At 44.6% G+C, this 25661-nt stretch overlaps 2 protein-coding genes across 3 annotated transcripts in view; one reads left to right on the top strand and one right to left on the bottom strand.

Annotated features, from left to right (window-relative positions):
- Positions 1 to 25661, top strand: part of LOC112466214 — a 120645-nt gene that overhangs the window by 15779 nt on the left and 79205 nt on the right. For both annotated transcript variants that reach the window (XM_025034176.1, XM_025034175.1), the window contains exon 2: positions 20419 to 20462. In XM_025034176.1, the coding sequence (XP_024889944.1) occupies positions 20419 to 20462 (44 nt within the window). The remainder of the gene's footprint in view (positions 1 to 20418; positions 20463 to 25661) is intronic.
- Positions 1 to 25661, bottom strand: part of LOC112466215 — a 110770-nt gene that overhangs the window by 25635 nt on the left and 59474 nt on the right. The window contains exons 2-6 of the mRNA XM_025034181.1: positions 20172 to 20239; positions 16973 to 17190; positions 12073 to 12392; positions 10376 to 10517; positions 4884 to 4953 (exon numbers count right to left, since the gene is read on the bottom strand). Coding sequence (XP_024889949.1) covers positions 4884 to 4953; positions 10376 to 10517; positions 12073 to 12392; positions 16973 to 17190; positions 20172 to 20239 — 818 coding nt within the window. The remainder of the gene's footprint in view (positions 1 to 4883; positions 4954 to 10375; positions 10518 to 12072; positions 12393 to 16972; positions 17191 to 20171; positions 20240 to 25661) is intronic.

Raw genomic sequence — 25661 nt, 5'->3', positions numbered from 1 at the left:
TATTTAATGCAGCGAGCTCCTCAAATTTTCGCCACCAAAAAGTATTCTAAATCAACAGCTATAATTGAGAGAAAATATGATGGTTCTGAGATATCCTGCATATTACAAATAGATTATATTATATTATGTATCCGCGGATAGGGGCGTTTCACGATGCGTACGTTATCTGCAGTAACATTGCGGTAACATGATTATAACACATTGTAAAACAGCACGTTGGTATTGAACCGGACAAATGCGTGTAACAGATCCGCCTGCATGAAACGAGCCGAGCGCATTTGAATTTGAATGCCGCGGAACTAGTTTACGCTTAACGTATCACAGCGATATACTAAGAACACGAAGTGATAAAACTCGCAAAAAGGAGGAAGGCGCGAGAGTGGAAATATGAATGAAACCGATCGAGGGTTTATGAATTAAGCTCGAGCGATTCGCAGTTACGATTGTATCCGTAAAATTTGCCGAACTCCATGTTCCAATTATAGTTAATTCAACTAATTCAACTAAGGCGCCGTTCAAATCAGTTCAAATACGGAACTCGACTTCTACGTAGTTGAATGAGCATGCGTCATATAAATGTTGAGAGAATTGCACATAACACATATATAAATGTACTTTTCTCACATGGTTACAATTCCTTCAAGAATCTTGGGAGCATTATACATCCTTGGCGAGTCGTTGCATTTTACGCACTCGACCGAGCTTGTACAAAATTTGTCGGACCAGTTTCACAAAAATGATTGAATCGTCGTTAAGTTTTCACTTCGGAGGAGGAGTTTCCAGCTTCCGACGAGAAATCACTACGAAGATCAACAAGGAGAAACACTTGTCTCACGTACTCCACTGCAGCCGCGAGGATTAAGAAAACAGATCGAAATAACGCGAGAGATCTCCGACGCGCGTGCGAACGAGCGTCCGAACTTTCTCCTTACCGATCTAACGGGTGAATCACGGCCCCGTTAATCGACCCTGCCGGCTCACCCCGAAATTACGGAAAAGAGCCCCGCGTCTCTCTCTTTTTCCCTCGCCCTCTCTCGCGCGCTTTCTCTCTCTTTCTCTCGCTCTTTCTCTCTCTTTCTCTCTCTCTCTCTTTCTATCTCTCTCGATACGCGTGTGTGTTTCGCCCCTATCCCCGGTGCGGTCTCTCGACGTTACACCGCGCGCACCACCGGTGCACGACGCGCGATACTCGACTCGCGCGTTGTAATGGTCGATCGCGGCTTCGACCCTCTTCCGAGCCATCGAACGGCCCGAACGCGGTCGGATTTTTCGACGTTTACTGCCTTTAGGCCCCTGGACCATGCGTCCGCACGCCCGCCCGTCCGCCTTCCGCCGACCCCTCTCATCCCCCATGCTCCCCCGGATACTCAAATTGACCCGTCGTGCTCGATCCACACCCCCCGTCCACCCCTCTTCCGCCATCCGCAGCGAGCATAGTCCCCCCCTTCCTCCCTCTGCCGCCGCCGCCGCCACCGCCACCGCCGCCGCCGCCACGGCAGTTGCCACAGCTTCCAACCTTTTTACCCCTGTACCAACCCTGCTTTTTCCCCCGTTCCGCCCAACCGCCCTCCTTGCCTACGCTACCACCCCCTATCCCCCTTTTTATCCCGCTCTCCCTTGCGCGCACCACTCATTATAGTTTCTCCCTCCCTCGCCGCGCATTCCCTCCTCCCCTTCATCCATCTATCCCTCTTTGCCCCTCTTCCTCACGCGGCCTCCACCTCCTCATCCTTCTCCTCCTCTCCCTCGCCCGCCTCAGCCACCACCATCCGCTCGCTCGCTGCTCTGCTCTCCCTTCCACCCTTACACGTCGCCCACCCTCCACCCGGTTCAACGCTCTACCGCAACCCTGGGAAAACCCTGGAAAATCCAGCGGCGTGCACCTAACTTCACCGTGGCGTATATGTGTGTGTGTATGTGTATGTGCATGTATCAATGCATATATGCTGCACGTGCATGTGCCGGTGACACACGCAAGCAGGGGTTGCGTGTAGCTACCGGGTGTCGCGGAATCATGGCCGCTTTCTTTCCTCAGTGGCTTTATGAACCATTCGTGATAGAGTGAAGAGATTTTTTCGACGAATATGTATAAATGTGCCATTTGCATATTTTCTTATTACAATTGGGACAAAATTGAGAAAATCTAATTAAGTATATGTGAGAAGATTATGTCCAAATCTTTTCCTTATTTTCTACATCCTAAAGTAAGACATTTGAAAGTCGTGAAGAAAAGGTAGTACCTGTTCAAACCTTTGACGAAAACTCCATTTCGACTTAATTGCCGAGTTTTTAGATGAAAGAAACGATGCTATTGTTGGGACACCCCATACGCGATGTTGCGTATGAGCGCGTATACAGGCGCCGCGGGAGGCATGCGTACGTAATGGGCATCGGCCAGGCCGTTAGCGCGAAAATTGTTTATTTAAAGCCCGAGCGGATGCACGCGCGCACGGGGATGGTCGCGCGTGCGCCGCGCGTGCACGCATCAGAAATTGTGCATACGTAAGACCGGCCGAACGTGAGCGCGCGTGAATGTGCCGCGCCGTGCGTCTCCGCGCGAGTCGAAACGCTCGCGTGTGCAGATCCATCTCATTCGCGGTATTATCAAGATCGCTAAAGAAAAAAAAATCGGAGAAACTTGCGAGAGACGCGAAATGTTAGAAAAAAATCGCAACAGTCGAGGGATATGGAGAAAGGTCAGGGAAAATCGCGAGAAACTTGCGGAATTTCTCGCCGCGGTGGACGAAGATAAGAGAAGAAACGATTTGATAGACGATATCTAACTAGAGACCTGAGAGAGGCATAGCTGCTATTAACGTTAAAGGATAATGAAGTTAATACGTGTGTGTTCAGCAGAGCTCAACTCTCTGAGCATTCGGATTATGAAGATTTTACATCTATAACTGTAATATTTACCTGATGTAATACTTTTTCCGGTCGAACAATGTTCTTCCGGTTTGTTCGCGCAAATAAAGTAGCAACGATCGTGTAGTTACTATGCCTGTGATTAACAATGCGTTAATAGTACCGCACCCGCGTTTACTTATGTACGCGTACCCCGATATATCTTATATTGTCATTACGCTGGTACGGGCAAATATTTGATCGCGATACACTCGGACGAAAGCAAACGCCTCCGGCTATTATGGCAGTGTAATAATCGGGCGCGTAAACCTGTAGGTAGCCGTGCGTTTATATTATATATTACGTTACATTACATTAAGCATGTTGTATGCGTACAGCGCGCGCCCACCGCTGATAAGCGCGCGGACTCGTGCAGGTCCACGTAAATCGTAGGGGCCCCGGCAGCGATACGTCGTGCATGGGGGCGCATTAATACGCACGTGCTGGCCGTGCGTGCGCTTCGGCAGTTGCATCGAAGATAGCCGGGGCTGTCGTTACTCGTCGTCGTCGATCAAACTGCGCGCGAATCCCAAGAAAAGCAGGAAAACCGTATCTTCAATCGGGGACTGATTAGTCCTTTAACTAATAACGTATCGAACTATTTGAATCTTTTTCGTTAGACCCTTGTGTATTAAACAGCCCTTTACCGACACACTTATGTATGTTAATACTTATTTCTTCGTTTTTTAAATTAATTTTACGTAAATATTTCTTCCACCGATTAGTACTCTTTCTTGCTTTTAATAGAAAAATTGTCAAGCCATGCGAGGACCGCGATACAAAGGACCCAATTATATCAGCATACTTTCTCCCGGAAGTGAGCTTTTGTACGAAATTGATGAAGATTTTTATGGTATCCGCGCTGTGCGCCGCATATATAAATCATATTAAAATGTATTAATCGACGTTGCATAAGCAAGGCAAAAATAAACACATAGCGTATGTACATGGGATATGTGCCGTATTAAAACTGTAGGTTTTACATTCGTGCCGTGGGTGATTTATGCGCGTTGCAACGCGCTCTCGCTGTGTGCTCATCGATGCAGGTTTCGCGATTTCAGAGATCCCGGGTTCCCCGGTGCAGAAAAAAGCGCGAGATGAGGGCTCGATCGGGTCATAGAGGCCGGCTAGGCTCTCGACAGGCTTTTCCCCGGATCCGCGAATTTTACCGTGTTCGCCCCAGCGTCGTTTTAGTTCATTTAGGCGAATCCTAGCCTACATTTATCGCACAGGCGCAGAGTCCTGCAGATCGTACGCATTAATCAATGCAAAAAAGTTGGCTCTATTAACTTAGCGGCGTTTATGTTTCGCCGTGTTTATTTCCTTTGCGCGGATGATGAATTGCTCCGATTTTTTCGAAGCGATGGCCCTGAACGATAATCGCCCCTGGCGTTCTCCTCCTGTCTCCCATTTTTCTCGCCGACTCTGATTTTCTCGTTGACTTGATAATTACTCTCCTCGAAACGCGTCTTAGACGAGGCGCGCGTAAAGCGCACTCGATTTTCCCGGGGCGGGTATAACGTTATGCAATTTTATGCGGAAACTTCGAGAGACGCAAAGGCGAGGCTCGCTTGCAAGACTATGGTAATGGTGTGGGTTCGTTAGCGCCACGATTGTCGGACACATTGGCGCTCGTTTATACGGATGTTCGGAATTCGAATTGCGAATTCATGTCCTGGTAGTAGTACCTGTCAGCGGCTACAAAAGACTCTCTTCCTTCATTTATTATTATGACTTCACTGTTCCTTACCGCTCTCGTCATGAAACACCTCCTTCTTTTTTTATCATTTTTTTGTTTATGGTCGCGTTACTTGATCGTTTTCGTTTAAGATGCAAATTAACGTAAAATTAATCATAATAAAATTAGTTTAATTTAACTTAAAATATACCTTTTGTTGCTAATTAACGTTATTATGTATTTTGATTTGACGCAAATTTCGTGATCCTCGACAAAATGAACGGAAGATAGAATGACTCACAGAAGTGATTTCCAGGTCCAGCGTAGTGATGTCCCTTATAAGCCGCGAACAGTCCGGGGTTGATACCAATCTGCAAAGTAAAAGGAACGATTCGTTAGAATCTTTAAAACATTTCTAGACACCATCCTACAATACTCATAGTAAACTAAACAGTTTGAATAAATCGCGAATACACGATTGCACGTTTTCGCTAATTGCAGACACGATTGTTTCATTGTTATTTTAATTAGCCACATTAGTAATACAAAAACAAACGGATGTTCTTAAGTCTCTCACGTCTCGACGTCGCTTGTATTTGTTCCGCTTTGAAATCTCCTCGGACTCTCTCTCCGCGTCGATCGTCTAGAAATTAATACTCATGCTTATTTCCAACTTATTTCCGTGTTTTAAAACGGCGAAATTATTGTCTCTTCGTCTTTCTTCGACTTTCTGCCGAGTTTTTTCCAGACGAGGAAAAACGCCCGGAGAGTCGTTCGTGTCACGCGTTGTTGTCGACGTAATTAATTTCGCTTTCTGCCGATTGTCAAAGCTAAGTTTAAGACTTTGGAGAAAAAAAAACGTTGGCTTTATCAATGTTCCTCTCAATGTTTGACACGCAATAAAAAAAAAAAAATGCACGCGTAAACGAGGAATGAGAATCGATTGTAAATCTGGTATACCTGTTAATTAAGGCAGACCGTCGCGCGATTGATTATGTATATAGATGCAATATGATGAAAACTAATGGCAAATTATGTTGATGGCTTGAATTTAATGAAGGCATTTCGATGAATAAAACTTTACCGAGTTTATACAGGCATCTCTTTAGAAAATGATATTTTTAACGCGGTAGAAAATTTGGTGTCCGATCGTAATTATAAATAAAAAGAAAGAGGGAAAATGTATAATAAAATGAAGCATACATTATGGAAATATAGTTTGAATGCGCCATATGCATAATGTTTAATTTAGTTCCCAAAGGTTTCGAAAAAGGCTCGACGAGAAATTGCGTGTATCCATATAATGGACGAAATTAATTCCGCCATTACGAGGGCAATACTACTTCAATGGAGCGTTTTTAATCTGCAAAATACGAAATTCCAAGCTGCCCAATCAAGTTCTGTTTCGTGAAAGCTTTCGTCTAAGTGCTTAAGAATTTTTCTTATTCGGTCACGAAAGATATTTATTAAACACAATTAAAAACTGATACTCTTAATACGCTCTTCGTCGATGAATAAAAACGGGACAAATATCTTCGCATCTCGGCGCAATTCTGCTTTAAGATCTCATCTATTGTCACCTACTTTCAATACTCTTTCCAATTTTACTCGATTTCCTATGAATATAACCGCGTCAGCAGATTCCATTGGAACAATGAATACCTTTTCGAAATGAAAAATGAGACAATTGAAACCTTTTGAACACATCGAACAAAGCGATGATCATCTCATATTGAAATTAACAAATCTTTTTCGATGATTTTCCGAACGTTGAACGAATACTCTTTTCTTTTTAATAATTTGGAACAGCCGTAATAATCGTCATTGAAAAAGAGTTGCGTTATCATAATTCCACTTTGCTCGACTTTATTAAATAATATTAGCGCGGTTATTTAAATCTATCTACGCTTAGTTAATTTCCTACGTTTTCTCCAGTAAAAGGGCCCTTTTTCATTTCGTCCCGTTTTTCGCGTAAACCGAATTAATTAAACTTAATCTCTCCCGCGCGCATGGCACGACGACACGCTGCACTTCCGTACGTATCGCGGTGTCTCTAAATCGGGGGGGAGAGAAAGAGGCAGAGAAGGGATCGATTTCTTTCCCCGTTTCGCGTACGACTTCACGTGCGCGTTTCTTACTCGCGATTATGCAACGGCGCGGCGGGAGGGAGGAGGAGGCGGAGGAGGAGGCGCAGGTGCGGCGTTGGTACCTGTTGCACAACCGCATTATCTTCGCTCCTCGCTCCGCCGGTTAGGTAATTAATAACGACAAAGTCCAAGGATACGTGATGTGCGCGGCCGCGCGAGCACCATTAGGCGCACATCTCGCGCGTTATTAAACCCTCCTCCTATCTCTTCTCCTCGCCGATGCACTCCCGCGCGATCTCTCTCTCTCTCTCTCTCTCTCTCAAGATCTCTCTCTCCCTCTCTTTTTTCCCTGACTTGCAACTGACCTTTTCGCAAGTGCAAGGTGCGCGCGAGGGGGCTGTATCGCCGCCGGGGAATCTTGTGTCGTAACTTATCGACGTTTATCTCGCGCCTAGCCACGGCGACGCGACGTCCGCCGTCGTCGTCGGTAAATAGAGATTAACATTCACCGCGCAACGGAACGGCCGTATACTCCTCGGGATAATTGCATGACAAAGTGCACGTCCGCGGGACTCGCGTGTGTGCACGCGCGCGTGCGTGTACGTGTGCGCGCGCGTTCCATTAAGAATCGCGACGCGTCCGCGAGGCACGAGAAAGGATCGGCGGCTGATTAGTTTGAATTCTTCTGTTCTCGCCTCTGTTTAGCGCTGCATTCAAGCCCTCGAGGATGTTATTATGAATCGCGTGCCTTGTGAAACATCGCGGTTGTTAAGGTAATTAAATGATGATCGAAATGGACGCGATGTGTGTTGCAGGAATTTCTGAATTTCAGCGGTTTGGAAATCGAGAACCCAACTCTTCTCCGACGGCATATACTTTCAAAAAATTGTTAATTAATAAAAATAATGGGGCGAAAAACATAGGCGTGATTTACAAATTTGGCACTTGCTTATTTATTAATAGTTATTCTCTATTAAATAGAAATATCTGTAAAGCGTGGAGCACGCAACGCATGCTTCACGCGCCTATTGAGGAATCCCCGCGTATCTCTGCGATTCGGGTAATGCATTTCTCGATCGCACCTTCGATTCCGATGAGGGGGAGGGAGGGCGAGAGAGAGAGAGAGAGAGAGAGAGAGAGAGCTAGAGGGAAAAAGCTACGGCACGACGACGTATATCGCACCGTTAAAATCGCGTTATTATTAGTCGCGTACGAGCGAATCCTCCTCCTGCTGTATACCCCAAACTCCTCTGTGCGTGTATGCGCGTGTATGTTTGCGTGTGTCTCCATCCCCATTCCCCCGCAGCTCGCCGTCGACATAAAGTACGTATCGCATTAGCGCGTTAACGCCAATGCGTTAGCCGCTCGGCCGGCGCCGAATGGCGGCCGGGATAAACGAGGATAAAATGACGGGCGGGGGTGGCCACGAGGTGGTGGTTGGACGTGAGGAAGGGTATGGAATTGTCACCGATTGAAAACAACGCGTCGCTCACGTAGGAACGGAACGCAGGGCGGAAGAGAGACGGATAGAATTGAGAGGAGAGAAGAGGGGCGGGGGGGGGGGTCGCGCTGGGGGTGCACCAGGGGGTGCATTCTATGGGGAGCAGCGAACAGTGTCCCGCTGCGTTCGATTACAACGTCGGGCGTAATAACCGAATTGCCCACGGCCCGTTAAAGCGTTTACACCGCTTGACGGATGATCGACCACGGTGACAACTCGTTTCGGGTAATATATGAATATGGACCGTGGAGCGCGTTAACAGACTCCCCGGATGAAAATGGCCGATGGCGTTCGTGCCTTATTATATACGATAAATAACGCACGCGGCCTTCTCTCGAGAAGAAAATGTGGAAGTGATCTCGATCAGTTTTCTTCCGTACACTGATGACATTTCTGACGGTCGGAACCTTGCGAATAACCTAAATCATGCTCATTGCAAAATCAAGTTAATTCGGAAAACTCAGGATTAGATTCGGTAAGTTTTAGAATCTGCTCATTGCATGATAACATGAGATGCACACAGGGAGAGTATATATCGTAGAAATTTAATTTTTAATATTTGTGTACTAAATTAATCGACAAATTGCTTCGATAATGTGCTCTTAATCATCATAATACTACGTAATTGTGCGCGCTTGTCAAAAATATGACAATTTCATTATTATATAAAGAGAATCGGGGGTTGTGAATATAAATCAAGCTACGTTGCGGGGATGTTGTGATACGATTAAAATACTGAAATCGTTACGAGCCTCTCGGTTCCGTCATTTAAGTCACCCCAATTTTGATAACGACGGCCGCATATCGGATTATAACAATCACTCGTAATGACCATGATGCTCACCCGTTAAACTGTTTATACCCGTTTACACCGGTATCGGGTGATCGATCAACGCGCGCGCGGCGGGTCGTCGCGTTTGTAACGAGAACGTAATTCCCATTCTCTCGCTTGCATTCAATAAAGATCACGCTAACGCGTGGTGACGAAAATGACACGTACGTAGAACACTGCAGAATCGCCCGAAATTGTTTTCGGATTTTAGCCGATTGCAATGTCCGATTCTTTATCCACCGGCGGATTCACCTGACTGACGGACAACTTGACTTATTTATCAATTCTGACGATACCCTTCATTTCACGAGAATAACTCCCGATTCAGTTTCATCCCTGAAAGTACCTACCTATATTTTATGCTGTTGAACAATTAATAGCTGAACCGTTGTTGGTTTCGCAAAGTCAATTGAGTTTAACCTCTAATTAGTTTCAGTCTTTCCTTTAGTTTTCTTTAGAAAACTTGTTCTACAAAAAGACGAGGAGTCAATTAAGATTTAAGTTACCCGACATCGGCAAAACTGGTCCGTGTGGTCGACCAGTTTCTCTCTTTTTCGTTTTCTCTCAGCCTCTCTTTCTCTCTATATGTATACATACGCAATGACGACCGGCGTGCCGCGTGATAACCGGATCGCACACGGATCATTAAAGCGATTAGGCCGGCTGTTGTGGAGGCGGCGATTGCCATTTGTCGTTACTGCGTGCAGGGAATCCACGCGTTTTCGCGCGGCAGTGACTCCAAGATGGATTCTCGCGCCAGTTAGAGCCGAGCCGAGCCGAGTCGGGCCGTGCCGCGCCGTGCCGCACGCGCGTATCGGATTAATTACCGTCATTCGATCAAGAATGACATTGCGGCGCATTGGTAATGCGGCATTACAAATGACACGCACGGCCGCGATATATACCCTGCTATAAATTACGCGGCGTGCCGGCAGAAATGCTCGCGCCCCGGTGAAAATGATGTTTTTATTGTTGTTAACGTTACGACGCGATTTAATGAATTATCATTGCCGTTCGGCGGTGAAGAGTCGCGGAATTGATACGCCGCTTATTTAGTATGAGACACTCCGCGACAACCTCGCGGACAATTCAATTTATCGATACTGGATGATTCGTTTGAAACACGCGTGCGTGCTCTATCTCGTTATTCTATTGTATGACTATTGTTAGCTGTCCAAAACACCTTTAACGTAAAGTTATAGCCGCGCTTATATACGCGGTATATCGAGTGTTCTCCGGAAATTTACATGGCTTGACAAGATGACGCAATATTGATGTACGATAAAGAACAGCGGGAATATAACTCGCGGGTCAGCTTGGGTCGTATTTACTCGATGCTAGTACGGAATAATTATATGTACAGACGGGCTTACTATAATAATGTCAAGGTTGCTGGTGAGGTGGTCCGGTAGAACGCGCTTGCTCACTTCCTCTTCCGGCATGCCGTCGAACCTGTCGTGCTTCTTCCTCTCTTTGTACGTCTTTGCGCGTTTCTTGGCCTCCGCGAGCTCCGCTCTGTAAGGAAAAAAAAAAGGTGGATACAGAGGGCCTTAATAATACGCTGGATTCCTTTATGCTGCGTCATACGATTCAGCGAAAGGCGCGCAACTATTTCTTTCGATCGGCAGAAGACGCGGACTTTCCGCGTTTGCTTTTTGTCCAAGCCGGCGAACTTGCGCGCGCCTTGGACACTGCGCGTTTCGATTTGTGACACTGTAATACAATGTAAGGTTTTGTATCGACTGGGGGACTTTTGTAAGCCGTCGTGAATACGCGCGAATAATACACGGATGAATAAGCTCGGATCTCGTAAGATAAAGTGACGACGGCAAAATGCAATTTATGGTCCTTACATTTTTAAACGAGACACACGCTCGGGTAATAAAACGTTAATAACAAAATCATGAAAATCACTTTGTCGATGTGCAGGATATAAGTATTAATAAATGCGAATATATTTTAATACGAGATATATAAGCATTGTAATAAAATGTGCAAATTAGCGTAGTTCTGCAGCGGAACATAGATGACTGATCACGTTAATTAATATATTTACGCACGCCGTTCTTCCTTTTAAGCCTTATGCAACAGTAGCGCGCAGTTTCGTAAAAAAAAAATGTTGATAGGGGAAGCAGGATATTTATACGTCGGCATAATGGGCCTTTGTTTAACCACTACAGGGTATTCAATTAAATAGACATACCGATGTACAACGTGTCAAGAGGGCATGAATATCTTCAATTAACGTTTTAATGAGCGCGTTATCTCCTGACGTATCTCCGTAATAGCGGCGCGCATCTGATCGTGTTACGTTCCTAATATGCGGAACTATTTTTAAGTTTTCGGCCGGCTTCACAAAAATAAGCGCAACTCAAGATCCTATCGGATCAGCAACATGGTGCCCGGTCAGACGGACATTGTTAGCAGAGCGGATATTTTTAACCGTGGCTGCATGCAAATATATAACTAACTCTGGTTACATCGCGTCGCGGCTTCGTGTCCGACCTGTGTGTTCCTCCTCGGCTCTTCGCTTCTCTTCGGACTCATTAACGTATTTATTAATTATGATAATAATTATCTCTATACCGCAGGTTGTAATTCTGAATTCAATTTTATGAAAGTATAAAATGTTGTTTTAATATTAATTTTAGCTTAACCCTTCAGGATAGCCGTGTTGGTACGAACCACGAGAATGCGATTTTCAAGATGCCCGTCCTTAAAGGGTTGAGACCGTATAAATGAATTTTGACGTCGCGCCGTCAGCTTCACACGTCCGTGAACGGTATTTCGCGTCGGGCTTTTACAAAGTTAAATTAATTTTTTTTTTTAACAGCGAGTCTCACAACGAACACGACAAGCCTCGTCTTGTGCCTCGTGTATTATAAACTTGCCACACGATTACGCAAGCGTGTGATTGAATTACATGTAACAAAGAGTCATGCGGTACATAATTTTGGCGAAGTCGCGAGAAGGAGCACGACGTCGGACTGAGATTAGAATCACCGGGGTCAGTATAATCGCGGTCGAGCGCGTTGCACTCTGTAATTGATTATATACGCTAGACTCTTACTCCTCGGGGGTGAGTATCATCTCCGACTTTTTTTTGCGGCCCCGCTTCTTCGGCTGATGCGCCAGCTGTGGATTGACGCTGGCGGCGCCGTTCATCACGAGATTCATCTGATGATGTTGTGGCCCGGGCAGCGCCCCGGGCGGCGTCGACGTGGGTGTACCCAGCCCAGGTTGGGCGCCGCCCGGACACGTCATGTTCTCGGGATTGCCACCGCCGCCGCCGCCGCCGCCTGGACTGCTCGCCGTCCTCATGCCGCCCATCGACATCTCCTCGTCGACGAACGAATACGGGTCCACCGGCGTCTCGCATTTTATCGCGACCTGGAAAAAAGAGCGTCAGCAGACGTTGGTGGATACACGTCGCGCTTATCGTATTCGGCGCCGTCATGTCCGCCGGAATAATGCAAAGGTTTCAGAACTTTCGCATCGAAATGGCACCGCGAAAGTGGCTAGGATCAAGGACGGAGGATAGGAAGACCGGAGAAAGTGTTTGAACGTTTCTGTTCCTTGTTCGAAATGAAATTTTGCAGAGGTAGCATCTCTCGGTCCCGCAAAATTAAAATTCGCGCAACATATAATCCATGATAAAAGACTACACACATCGAGGCTTTAAATGTTTCACAATAATAGCCAATTCATAAACCTTCCTTGACCGATCAAGGAACCTTAAGATTTATGAAATATAGAATGAGGAACAAGGAATACTTATCCTCAACGAAGGATTATGAATACGCTATAAGTCCGGACGCGATGTTTCTTTATTGTACGATATTATTACGGGTAGACCGTATTACTGTATTTACTCTGACCGAATTTCTCGCGTTTCTCTGAATAATACATACGATGGGAGGGAAAATGCTAGCGCACCGGTCGCGGTGAATTATCCTTGCGATATCCCGAATCGCGATGACGGCTGATGTCCCAGCCTAATTTAATTCCACCTCGAAATTACACCGCGAAATTTTTCGTCGCGTCCGCAAGTTTCGCAGGCGGCCGGCTGCGGAAAAATGAAATTTTTCCTGGGCACGTACAATCCCGACGTAAAACATGTACCGACGATCACGGACACGTACAGTGGCGATCATAAAACGTATGTATTCCAGCCGGCGCTATATGTATCTCTTTCTCTCTCCCTTCCTCCCTCCCTCGCCTTCTCTCTCTCTCCTTCTCCCCTCGCCCCCCCTCTCTCTCTCGCTCGCTCTCTCTCGATGCCCTTGGGGAAATAGTAATAGCGCAATTGCCGCATGGACCGAAAATACACGGCCACGTACAACGTATCAGCTATTCGCGGTTGTAAAATGTGCAGCTGTGTCTCTTTTTTTGCAAAATTGCGCGTGTTACGGACTGACGCGATCACCGTTCTTCTCCTGTTGCACTTTTTTGTGCCGTCTGCTTTTTGCATTAGCTAAAATCAACTGAGGTTTCAGTGATTTTCTGCCCCCTTTTTGAATATGAAATTAGAAAAAAAAAATAAGAGTAAGATTCGTTGGCTGCATAATTATGTTTTCGATGAATGACAAGCTCTATGAGAACTGAATATCTGACAGGACGTTGAACGTACGGTAATTTTTCGTTTCGGTAATATAAAGAGGGTCAAATTATCTGGAAAAGTTCCTTGTATCGATGCAGTTTTGTCGTGGCGATATTAACGAGGCGGTGTTAGATGATTAACGCGACAGGTATCCAAGTGACGTTTTGTTCCCTGACTCTTCTCGACGTTCGCGCAAAAATCCGATATCGCGGACTAAAATAAATGCCTGAAACGCTATCCCGCCAGATGAAATCAGAAATTATTCAACAGGCCGTTATTGTATTCTGAAAGCTGTCAATAATGCGATAATTTACCGATATTCGCATATTCAGCACTCTTAATTTTAAATGATCTCACTGTCGTTCGTTCATTTCAGCGAATACGCGGATGCAGATTATTTCGTGAAGCTTGCTCGAAAACACAGCGTCTACTTCCCGTGTCTATTTTCGTTCAGAAACATGTAAGAAAAACAAAGCTCCTGCAACGGGCCGCGTTTAATGTACACTCGGGGAAAGGACCCCGTCGCTTTTTCGCCCACGGAAATGAAAGCATAAAGAGATTACGCGAATTCGGCAGAGCGCGGGATCGAGGATTTTTTTTTTATCGCGACACATAAACATACCCTCGTTTGCAAATACCCTCCAACCTGGTCCCCCTAACTGTACGCGTCTTTTCAGCCGGCACACCCGCGCTCTTGACCCAGTGATAACCCTGCGAAATCGAGGTTGAAATTCCGCGAAGATAAGGGCCGCACTGACTGGTATAGTTACCAATAACGCGTTATCCCTACCCTTTTTCACGGAGCTCGGGGCTTCGCTCGAAAGTCGCCGACAATATTACGTGCGATAAGAACGTATGTATACGTGCGCGTATGCCACATTGTTATTATTTGCAAACAAAAGAACCGTGTCGCGAATGTAGCGCACAGATTTGTTTTATCCGGTGATGTTATAGAGCACAATATTTGCGTTAAAAACAGGTAAATAGAAGATTTTTATTGCGAGACGTTGCGCAAACGATATTCGTTTATCGACTTCAAGAGCCATTAATCTTATATGTGTTTCGGGAAATATCCGTCGTTGCGATAATAGAGCAAACATACACTGTATCTTTGCTTATCTAACTCCGTCTTTCCGTGTGTTCTTTCTGATATAGAAAAGTAATAACTGAGTCACACATTCGAAAATAAAAAGATCAATTAGAGAAATTCGATTTCACTAATTTTTTTTCCTATAAAGATAATGCACAACTTTCGACTGGCGTCTCTTCTAGGCTATTCATTTCTTCAATCGTCTCGGAAAAAGGCGTCTACGCTTTGAATGTCTGGCTCGTTTACGCAGAAACAATTGGACGTCGGGGAATCTAGGGAAGGGTTAAGTAAAACAATGTGAAACGGGATCAAGAAAAGAGAAGCGTGATAATGCGAACTCGATAAATCCGAGACGTGTTCACGGTTAACAATTCGATCAACGGAAATTCGCTTCGCTCGTCGGCCGTTCATTCGTTAAAATGAGGAGCTGGTAAAACCGAGATCGATCGGTCGTCACGTCACGAGATAATTTTCGAGAAAAAGACTATCGATCTCTCGACAGCGGATAACAACTTTGCGGATATAATGGCAATTTAATTTCGGATGAAATTTCTGTAATTCGCGCGCGATAGCGCCGATAGCCAAATTGGGGAGCTGGGCAATCTGCAATTAATTCATGAGCGGAAAATGCGCGTTCTGATTGAAATCCCTGAAAATTACCACCGTCAAAATATTCATCCGAAACACATTTGTAAAAGCTTTTATTTTGCCGGTTTGTAAAGTGAAAAAGCCAAAAGCCGCTGGAAAGATGCAATAATTCCCTTTATATTTCTTTCACCATAGTTGAATTATATCTCGTTTCTCTTGACGTAGATATAAATAATAAATATATCACGAAGTTATTATATATGCTACTCTTATGGAAAAAACTTCTCTAAGAAATTAATTTATGTTTTTCTTTTATTAATGAAACTCGGTTATCAGTGTAAAAATAAAAAACAGATTTTTCATCAAACAACGTGTAACGTTAAAATTACCATGCAATTACGTTTCTATGATATCTGTTGAAAGAAATTTTCTTATTGCACATTTTGCGCTAAATTTTTTAATCGGCAATCAAAGAAATTATGCAAAGCATAAACGATCGCGGAACAACTCGTTCCGAGAGCTTTCGTCCGCGTATTAAGCGGAAAATAAGTAAGACCGCGCGCGCGGGCCCATCCACGGCTTTCATTGTACCGCGACAGAGGTAATGTTGCGTAAGTAGATCGTAAAACTAACATGAAAATGCAAATCGCTGCTCGCGCGGCATTGCGAAAATCCCGGAGTGGCGATTGCGCGCGTCTTTATTGCAATTTATTGCTCGTAATTTTGATTGCGAGGTGCTAGATACGCCAATACGGCGGTTCCTAATGAGAACCGCCTGCGCTTTTTATTGGCTAATAAGTTTGGTATTTTACGCGCGACTTTTTTTCTCTTCTGTACGTAATAACATATTTTCTCCACCGATTACGCGGAAGATACGCGTCGCGATACCCGATCACGAAGACCCGTAATATCTTATCGCGATCACATTATTTGTAATTTAATTGTCACCCTTTTTTATAAATACAATCATCTTTGACCTGCAGATTTTAAATCGCACACTTTATCGCGCTACAGAATTTCAAGATAATAATCCACGCGCGCGTACCGCGTGGACAGTAAATTTCATGTTATTACCACTGCGTTACACGAGCGTTATTTTATTAGTTATTACAAAAGGGAGTATATTTAATCGTTTCGAATTATGTCATATACCAGAAGGTTTTAGATTTTTCATTTATATCTACGATCATAGGCAGTCGAATGTGCGCGAGCGTTAATTTCTAATTGTCATGTCAGTTAGCGTAAATTAGACGAAACGAAATGCTGCATTTAATCCAAAATTCTGACGTAAGATCGATTGAGAATACGCCATATGGCCATTATTACACGCAACCTCGCGGCATAATTACAAGCAATCACATGCATATACATATATATATTCTGCAAGCGTAGCATTATTCCTGGCATTTCAACGTTATAATTTAGCTGCAAAACATCTCAATTATAGTTCCTCGAACGTTATGATTTCGCGATATACGGAAGATACACCTTTTCTCGATACTTTCCGACACTAATCTTCCGGCTTATTTTTATGATATTGTATGTAATAAAATTACTCGGTCGCTATCGGTCGCTACATGAAAGAGTTCGAGGAAAAAGAAGGGAACGAGGGTGGAGGAAGGCACGCGGAAACGGGGCTTGGTCAGGGGCAGAGTGGCAGAGTGGCAGAGTAGGCGAATATGAAAAACTCACCTGTCCGAGGGCGGAGGCGGTCGAGCCCGGCTGCTGGGGTTGATGCGCTGTCGCCGATATCGGCGTGAGGGGCGTGTGCGGCGTGTGCGGTGTGTGCGGCGTGTGTGGTGTCAGCGGCGTGTGATACTGCTGACTGCTGTCACCGCCGGTGCTCCTCATCTCGAGGTCCGGACTCGTCTCGTAACCGTCGTCCCTCGCCTCCTGCTTCACCATCACCCCTGCACACAGAGACAAGAACAGGGCGACGCCCTTTAGATTTTCGGCGCTCGTTCTCGTCGTCCCGACACCGGCGAAGCTCCTCGAGCTTCACGGGGACGTCGCGGGGCGAAAATTTTTCACGCGACGACGTGCCGCGACGCGCCACGTTATTGCGGTAATTAACTCTTTATAGCCGCGCGCGATAACAACTCCCCGTTCCCGGGTTCGCCCTGTAAGGGGTTGAGGAAAAAAGATATGCGAAACGAACTGAAGTTATAGAGCGAACCTTGAGAGTGAGTTATTTGATAATGTTCGAAAAGAATATCAATTAAATCTCGTATTACTTGTATTAACATTATATTTGCATCGTGGTAAATCGCGTGCAAATGGAACAAGACTTTTTTCGCCTAATTATAGTACCTCGGCGCAACACAGACGTCAGGCTCCCGTGACGGCTCGTTAATCATTCCCCAAGTGTTTCTTCTATTTTCCTTCCGCGTATGGTACACGCTAACTAGCTCGAATTATCGCGCTATTAATTCGCACAGGAACTCCTGTCACTCATCTCGTCTCGTCGTATTGTGAAATACTTCCACCGCGTAACAGAGAGAGCAAATGACTGACTCATCGAGCACCGTCTAACTCTAATCTCGGCAGCTACAGGTAAACACAGGCACCAGTTGAATTTTCTGCTTCAGTCTAGATACAGCTGCCGGGCGGTTTGCCCGGAATCAAAGTGCGCTACGAACTTTCGATATTTGTTCGCGAACTTTTTCAAACGATCGAATTTATCTTTTCTACAGCTTTGAAATCGGGGGAAACCTCGGTAAGTTGCAACTTTCTCTCTACGGCGAAAACTCAACGAGACGAAATTTACCGCTATGTATCGCCAATAAAAAAGAATTCTTGACAAGATTTTGTGCAAAGTAACCTTTCATACTTTTCAAATAAAGTTCCAAGAGCATTCGAAATTCGATTTTTACTGATGAAAGTTTTACATCTACGTTTAATTTGATTTAATTTGATTAAATTGCATTCGTAACGAAAGGTTTTGTCTATTTTTTTTTATCAACTGTTATTCAATATATAAAAATAATCTTGTTTCGCCACGTCGAATACGAAGCAGCTGACAATAAAGATTGAAACGTCACTGAAGACATTATCAATCAATTTCATAATACACACCGTGGTGATGAAGCTCAAAGTAATGCCGATAATTTGATGGGGGAATAAATAAACGGGGCATTTAAGTGATTTAAGAGATTATTGTATAATCCTTGGGCCGAACCGCAACCTTTCGCTCGGTTTAGTATCACCCCGAACAAGTTTTATTGCCGGCGGTATCGTCGATGGTAATTTAATAGCTGAGGAGTACCGAGAGAAACGAGTTAATCGCTCGTCAGAAGATTTACCGGTTAGCCGTTGAAAGCCCCTGGTAACGGCAAATACATTAAAACCCTGCCCACTCGCGCCCATCCGCTCGCTGTCCGACGACGCGTAGAATTGTTCAATTGACCCAGAGAAAAATATTCCACGGATTGATGACTGACAGCCCGGTGAGACGGCGTGTTTGTAATTGGCCTCGGATTTTGCCCCGCGCGTATATTTCGGCACGATTGTCGTGCGCCCGCCACACGCATCGGCGATAACGTGCGCCCTGCGCCCTGCGCCGACCTGTCCGGCTCGGTCTCGCTCTCGGGAAATATTTTTTTACAATTTCGCGCCAATTGCCGGGGCGATATCGACCCTCGGCTTCGCGACCTAACGCGAACGTCGCCTGCTTTATCATCTTTCGCGCTAGTACATTCAGCCTTTACTCGCAAAATTATTTATCGAATCGTTACGGCAAGAATCTTTATCTTTCTGACAAAACTCGTATCAATAATTCGAGCTATAAAGCCCGCGTTCGATATTTATGTGAAAAACTTGAAATGTCTGGGATGCTGCGCGTCCCTCGTACACGGCAAACCCGCAGTACAAAAATATTATACAGAAAACCGAGTGATACTTACGAGAATCCCATTATAATGAAAATTAATTTCGTAATAAGCTCGCGTTGAAATGAAGCTTTTTCATTGATTGCGCGTTCCGCGCAATTTCCGAACGCCTGTGCGCGCTCGCCGACCCTTTTTCGTCGTGAAATTCCATGCGAATCTGTTTAATGGCTCGCTCGCAATCGCGAATAAACGCGGGGACGAGCTTTTTGCAGCGCGGCGTATATATACGTGCACGCACGTGCGTACGTGTGAGCCGCGGCGACCGCACGTTCGTCGCACGCGCGCGCGTTTGCCCTCTCTTTCTCTCTCTCCACGTGCGCTTCTGTCATACAGTAGCGAAAAATATAAAATTAATATTGTATCTGATCCGCGCGCGTGGATACCTTCCTCTCTCTCTCTCTCTCTCTGGGTATCCTTTTGCCGCGATAATCGCGCGAAATTGAATCGTCATGAGGCGGATAATTTTTTTCCCCTCTTCTGCGCCCGAGAGATTGCCCGGCCGCGCCGCAGCCCGGCTAAAATACCAGAGTCAATATTTTCAAATATCCGCCCGACGTTTGATATTTGCAAATTATACACGTACGAGGGCTGTGCGTGCGGCGTGAGCGAGCGAGAGAAAGCCGCGAGCCGCGAGCCGCGCACGCGATCGGCTCGCGCGCCAGTTTATGAAAGAGAATTCAGCCAATAAATTTAATGCAACGCTAATTTAATCGGAAGAAAATTTCGCCGGGAAATTTTTTTCGGGACCCGCTAATTAATGAGCACCAGCATGCCGCTCTAGAGGAAGAGAGAGAGAAAGAGAGAGAGACTCCTTCTCTACACTTTTATTGCGAATCGCGCAGCGGGTTTATTGCCAGCGCGCGGTCGGCAGTAATTAAATGCAACGGACGCGCGAACGTTGCGCAACATATTGAATTAGCGGAGTTGTTTTCGAATCTTTTGCGGAAAACGAGATCCGCGCCGATGTCACCGGTAATATCTGGCGGTGAGTCTTTTATCCTTACCTTGAGAACTCGCGCAATTCATTGTCGTCGTGCCGTTTGGTCCTCCGTTCTGCACCGGCGACGGATACCTGAAAACAGAGAAACGAAATCTGAGCATTCGCGGACTATCAAGTTACCTGTTTGGATAATAAACGCTTGTCACTTAAAATTGTATCAATTAAATATGAATTAAAGTTGTAAAATTATATTAAGTAATTAAGTAATTATTGTTCATGCATACTTAATGTAAAATATTTTTGGTTTTCAGAGGCGGATGTTTTGGAACACCAGCATATTGCTGCGCAGCAACAGGTAATGCCGTTCAATGTTTGTCTATTTAATGATAAGCTATCTTTTAAGATTTAATATGTCCGATTTCGTCGGACATATGCATTGTGCGCGGCATATCTAGTTAAAACCGACGTGGAACGTGATAACGGGATTACCGTAATTTCCCCGTATAGTTATTTAATCAATCTTAAGCATGTGTACATATAATTTCGTAAATTTAACTTCTCATTAAAACGAGCAATCAATAATCTAGGAGCTAATTACGTATTATTTCGATATCCTTTTGTCAGCGTTTTTCCAACATAATTTAACATTTTATCGAATTTTCCTTTGATATTGAAAATATCGAATATTACATTTGACAAACCCATTACGAAAGCGGTACTTAATTTAATTAATTTTCAAATTAGCTGTAATGTTCTTTTAGTTAGCTCTTCCCTGTCACATTTAAAAGGGAAAGAGCCGGAAACGGTTTTTCTCTAATTAAAATTTCCGTAATGTGATTGTCCTTTATCAAGATAGTTTCTTGTACATGTTTTCATTTATGTCGGTAGCAAAAAGGGGATTGTAAATCTCTTCTGCTTTAATTTACGTTCACGCTCGCGCCGCGATTTCGGATTGTGTGTCACACTTTATTTTTTATATATTAATTTCTTTGCGTGATTATCACGCAAATATCCCGCTGCCGTACTTTCTAAAAGTTAGTACACAGACAAGACAAGTGGATGAAGACTCCACAAGTTTTATAACTTTTAGTTCGTATGACGTAACATGGCGCCTCAAACTTTATCCCGAGTTTTTCCTTTCATTTCATTAAAACTTGGCGAGAGAGAGAAGCGTCGTGCAAGTTGGTTAAAAAGCGCTGCCGCAGCAGCGGCGGCGGCGGCGGTTATCGAAGAGTAATTATTGTTGTGTGCGTTAAAAAATTCGCAGGAAGCACGATAAGATGTGTAAGGTACCATTTAATTTACGTTCAACTGCACGACGTATCGATCTCGATTACGTCGCGAGGTAATAAAGATACGCATTAACAATTTAAATACAATGCTGATGCAACGATAACGCACGTCGTTGCGCGCGGCTTCATTTAACAGTTACACGATAGCATCGTTCTTCATTTTATTAAAATACACGGGAATAATAATCGAAATTTTTTTTAAAAAGCGCACAAGGACATATAAATTCTAGGAAATTAACGTTCATGCTGATAATCCCAGAGTGCAGATGGGCAATTTGCATTTATCATGGGCGCGCGCGACGTCGATTTTTCAAAATTTATCTTTCCGATATACATGCAGACCACTCAATTAGGGATTATTCGAGGGGAAAAAAAAAGGAATGTCGATTTATAACAGGAGCAGGGGAGCCCTGTTCCATCTCGCGATGGCGAACGCGCGCACCATTTAATTGATTGTACTCGGCCGCGGACGCGCGCGAACGGCAATTATGATCGCGTCCTCCTCTCTCTATGCCGCCGCGCCGCGCTGCGCCACGCCATCTCTGTCTCTCAACTAATTATGAGGCACGGTACGCGCTCATGCCACGCGCATCGGAATCATTTTGCGCGGATTACAGATATTATCGGGCGGCCGCGATATTAGAGGCCGCGGGACGGGACGGGCGTCGTCGAGCGACACTTAATTATCGCGCGTAGTCGTGCGAAGAACGTCGTGTCGTTACGACGCGTTGCGAGGCATCGATACCTGATCGTCAGACCATCGCGCTCGTCGGGAACACGTCGGTTGAACTTTAACTGGTATTAACCTTTCTACGCCGCGGCACCGTGGAGGCTGCCTTTTAAAAAACGCGCAAGGCAAGCATGTGCACCGCGATTACGGTGCATTGGCCACGTTTGTTATTCCCATGTATGTAGATTAGCGACGCCTTGATTGATCGTTTCTTAGAGCTTTCTTTATCGCCGAGAGTATGTCACTTCTGCTATAAACGCATACGCGTATTTTTATATGCGACGAAAGGGTTAACAAGTAAACGTTACCTTACGTCCAAGTATAAATTGCGCGAGCATTTTTTTATGCAAGCTAGTACAACAGTTTTTACAAATGTTATTCACAATTTCTGGGTGGGAAATGAAAAGATGTAATGGCTGCTTAATGACGACGTCTGCGTCGACGATATTTGAAAGAAGACCAAGTGGCAAAAAAATCATTAGCGGCATGCTATAACGAGGCGGGATGGGGGATGCCATTGAGATTATAAATAGCGAAGATTACGGAGACGGCGTTGCGCACATGCACACGGAGGTATATAATTATATCCTGAAAGTAACTAATCACTTCTTGTTTTCCGTATTGCGAAAGAGGATGTGCCTTGTTGAGATCTATGCGGTGTCCCGGATAAAATCAACAAATTTCTCTGCAATTTTAATTATTACTGCAACACAATATGACATAAGAACTACAATGTGAATAATTCTAAATAGAGTTTCTGTCGTTAAACGCAGCTCCGAATTCACGTGTTCATCGGTTAAATTAAAAAAAAAATCGAAAACAGAGATAAAATTATAGAAAATCTAGGCCAGAGCTATGTAGGGAAAGGCCAATGTATCTTTGCCGCTTTCGATATCTCGCGTTTCGAGCTTGTCAGATGCGAACTCCGTTTCGAACGGCTGCGGAATCGAGCAATTACGGTCTTTGACGTTATTGAGCCTCGCACGTATAGAACCGATGTGCAGCAATGTCAGGATTATCTAATGAGGTGAGATTATCCTCATGGGAAGTCGCAATTAGCGGCTTAATTCGTCTTCGAATACAATCAGGCGCGATCAGACGTTATCGTGTCTCTGCGAAGAGACACGTGGAGTTTCGTTCGAGGAATCTCGTGTTCACTCTCGCGTAAAAGAGAAGATCGAGAAAGATTTTTCCGTGTACTCTCTCAGGTTACTGCCACCTATTTACACTCGTAAATTTCGTATCGCATATTAACGCTTATAAACGTATAAAAATTGATAGAAAACTAGAAAAGTAATTCTTATTTTTTTGTCTTTTAATTGAAAGAAGAATATTCATTTCGTGACGTAAACGAAGTGACATAAAATCTGCATATATCTCCGTGTTTAATGTCCAGTTGCACAAATATATTGTCAAGTAACAGTGGATTTAATGAAGTATGTGTATATGTATAAACTATTATAATATCGTGATAAAACGGTAAATCATTTCCACCCTCGCGCGATTTGAGACCATTGGGAGGCGAGATGAGGGAGGGAGGGGAGATGGGTACCCCCGGATATAGTAGTAATACGTTCGCAGTCATCGGGTTGGTTTACTCATGGATGGATTCTAAAAGCTCTGTCACCCGACACTGGGGAAGTCATTCGATGAACCATTGACGTCGGTTGGCGGTGTAGGCTACAGCACAACACGGCAGTGCCTTCTCCCTACAGCGCAGATTGTTGTTGTTGTCGTTTTCGGGTCCATGCGATACGTGTAATACACCCACGCGGATATCAACGGCGGCGCAAATATTTTGCACGAGACTAAACGTAAATATCGCCGGCACGCGCGACGATATTTAATATCTCTTTTCCATTATTTCCGTCTATATATTAAAATCCGGATGCGCATTTTCGAAATCGCGGGCGAAAACAAGGACGCGCCGCCGCCGGCCGTGTGTATTGTACGCGAGCCATTTTAATTTTATACCTGCGCATTCAATATCATTTTAGCGCCGCGAGCCGCCAAACCGGGGCTAATAGGCGAAAAAATGTTTTTGTTGTCGACGCATTAATATGGGAGAGCGTGGCGTTTTATCGCGGCGATATCAGTTTTAAACGCTATCACTCGAGAATATTTATCCTTTTGGATATTTTTACCTCACATCTCTCCAACGACGCGGGACAACGGATGGGACGAGGTGGGGTCCATTCGCGCAATCTATGTCCCTTAAATGTGATTGTACATGCGGAATTTGCTCAAATTTCTGTGAAAACGGCTATGATGTCAAACAGAATCTCGAATTAGATATTCGATATATTAATCCTTCAATTAATGTGCATCCGTCCCGTTTTATATTGTCTACCGTTTCAATGTTATTTGTGTGTGTGTGTGATGTATATGTATATATAATATATTATACATATATTAAAGATGCCGACGAGACTTATTATTTATTGGCGTATTCGGCCAGTTTTCATTTTCGACAAGTATAATCTGTTTTTATAAATGTGAATATTTATTTATTAATTATTATTTTCTATCTATGGCCAAAATTTGTTACGTGATATTAAATCTTTTTTCATTATCAATACTACTCGTAAACAAATACCCTCTTTTCTCTGTTACAGAATAATTATATTATTTTCACATAAAGGAATAATAAATATTTTAATATTAATAACAGATATATGTATAATATGTATCTATACGTTATGGAAAAGAATACTGACAGCTATTAAGCTGCAGAACGAATTTGTATTTATTAATTAATCGTCATCGGTACGCGCGTTATTTATCGATATGCAATTTCTGATCTCTTTATTTCTTATTCCGGTGAACGAATTAATATCACATTCATGGGTATAATAAGCTGGCCGGCCCGTATCGTAATTGGTAAAGCACCGGGTACCACAAATGCTTTCATCGTGTTTAATCGTACGTTGTCTTGCCTCGAATATACCGTGCCTCCGATCGTGTGCGTGACGCACGACGGCGGCGGCGGCGACGACGACGACGACGACGACGGCATATATTTATCGTGAATTTACGCGGCTGGCACATTGCAGGAAGGAAAGGAGAAGGCAGAAAGACTCACGGCCAACTCGGGTAATAACGTCAAGTCCGGGCCTAAATATCATAATTATCATATCCCCAGACAGAGAGAGGAATCCACCGTTCGTCGTCGCCGTTTCTCCACGCACGTTATCCGCGGCTGTGTAGGGAGAGCGAACGGGGCTTTAAACCGTTTTTACCGTGCAATTACAGTCCGCGGAATAGTACGCCATTATCTAGAGACGAGCCTATCAATATTGCACGACCGCGTCTGGATGAAAGGAAAAAAGTTTCCCGCGCCAGCACGTGCGAGCGCGCGCGCGCGCCTTCTTGCCTCGCACTTTGTCGTCTTCGGCAAACTTGTGCTCCTGCTCGTAATACGAGCCTCGTATTCCTGAAAACCGCTAGATACCAGTCACTCGATGACGCGCACGAATTCTGCGACGGAGAATTCGTGCTCTCCCTCTCCCTCTCTCCCTTTCTCTCTCTCTCT

Source organism: Temnothorax curvispinosus, unplaced genomic scaffold (genome assembly GCF_003070985.1).
Source record: "Temnothorax curvispinosus isolate PA1 unplaced genomic scaffold, ASM307098v1 QBEX01016001.1, whole genome shotgun sequence".
In the NCBI taxonomy this organism is placed as follows: Eukaryota; Metazoa; Arthropoda; class Insecta; order Hymenoptera; family Formicidae; genus Temnothorax; species Temnothorax curvispinosus.
Note: the sequence above shows the minus strand (reverse complement) of the source record. Positions and strands in the feature narration are given on the sequence as shown.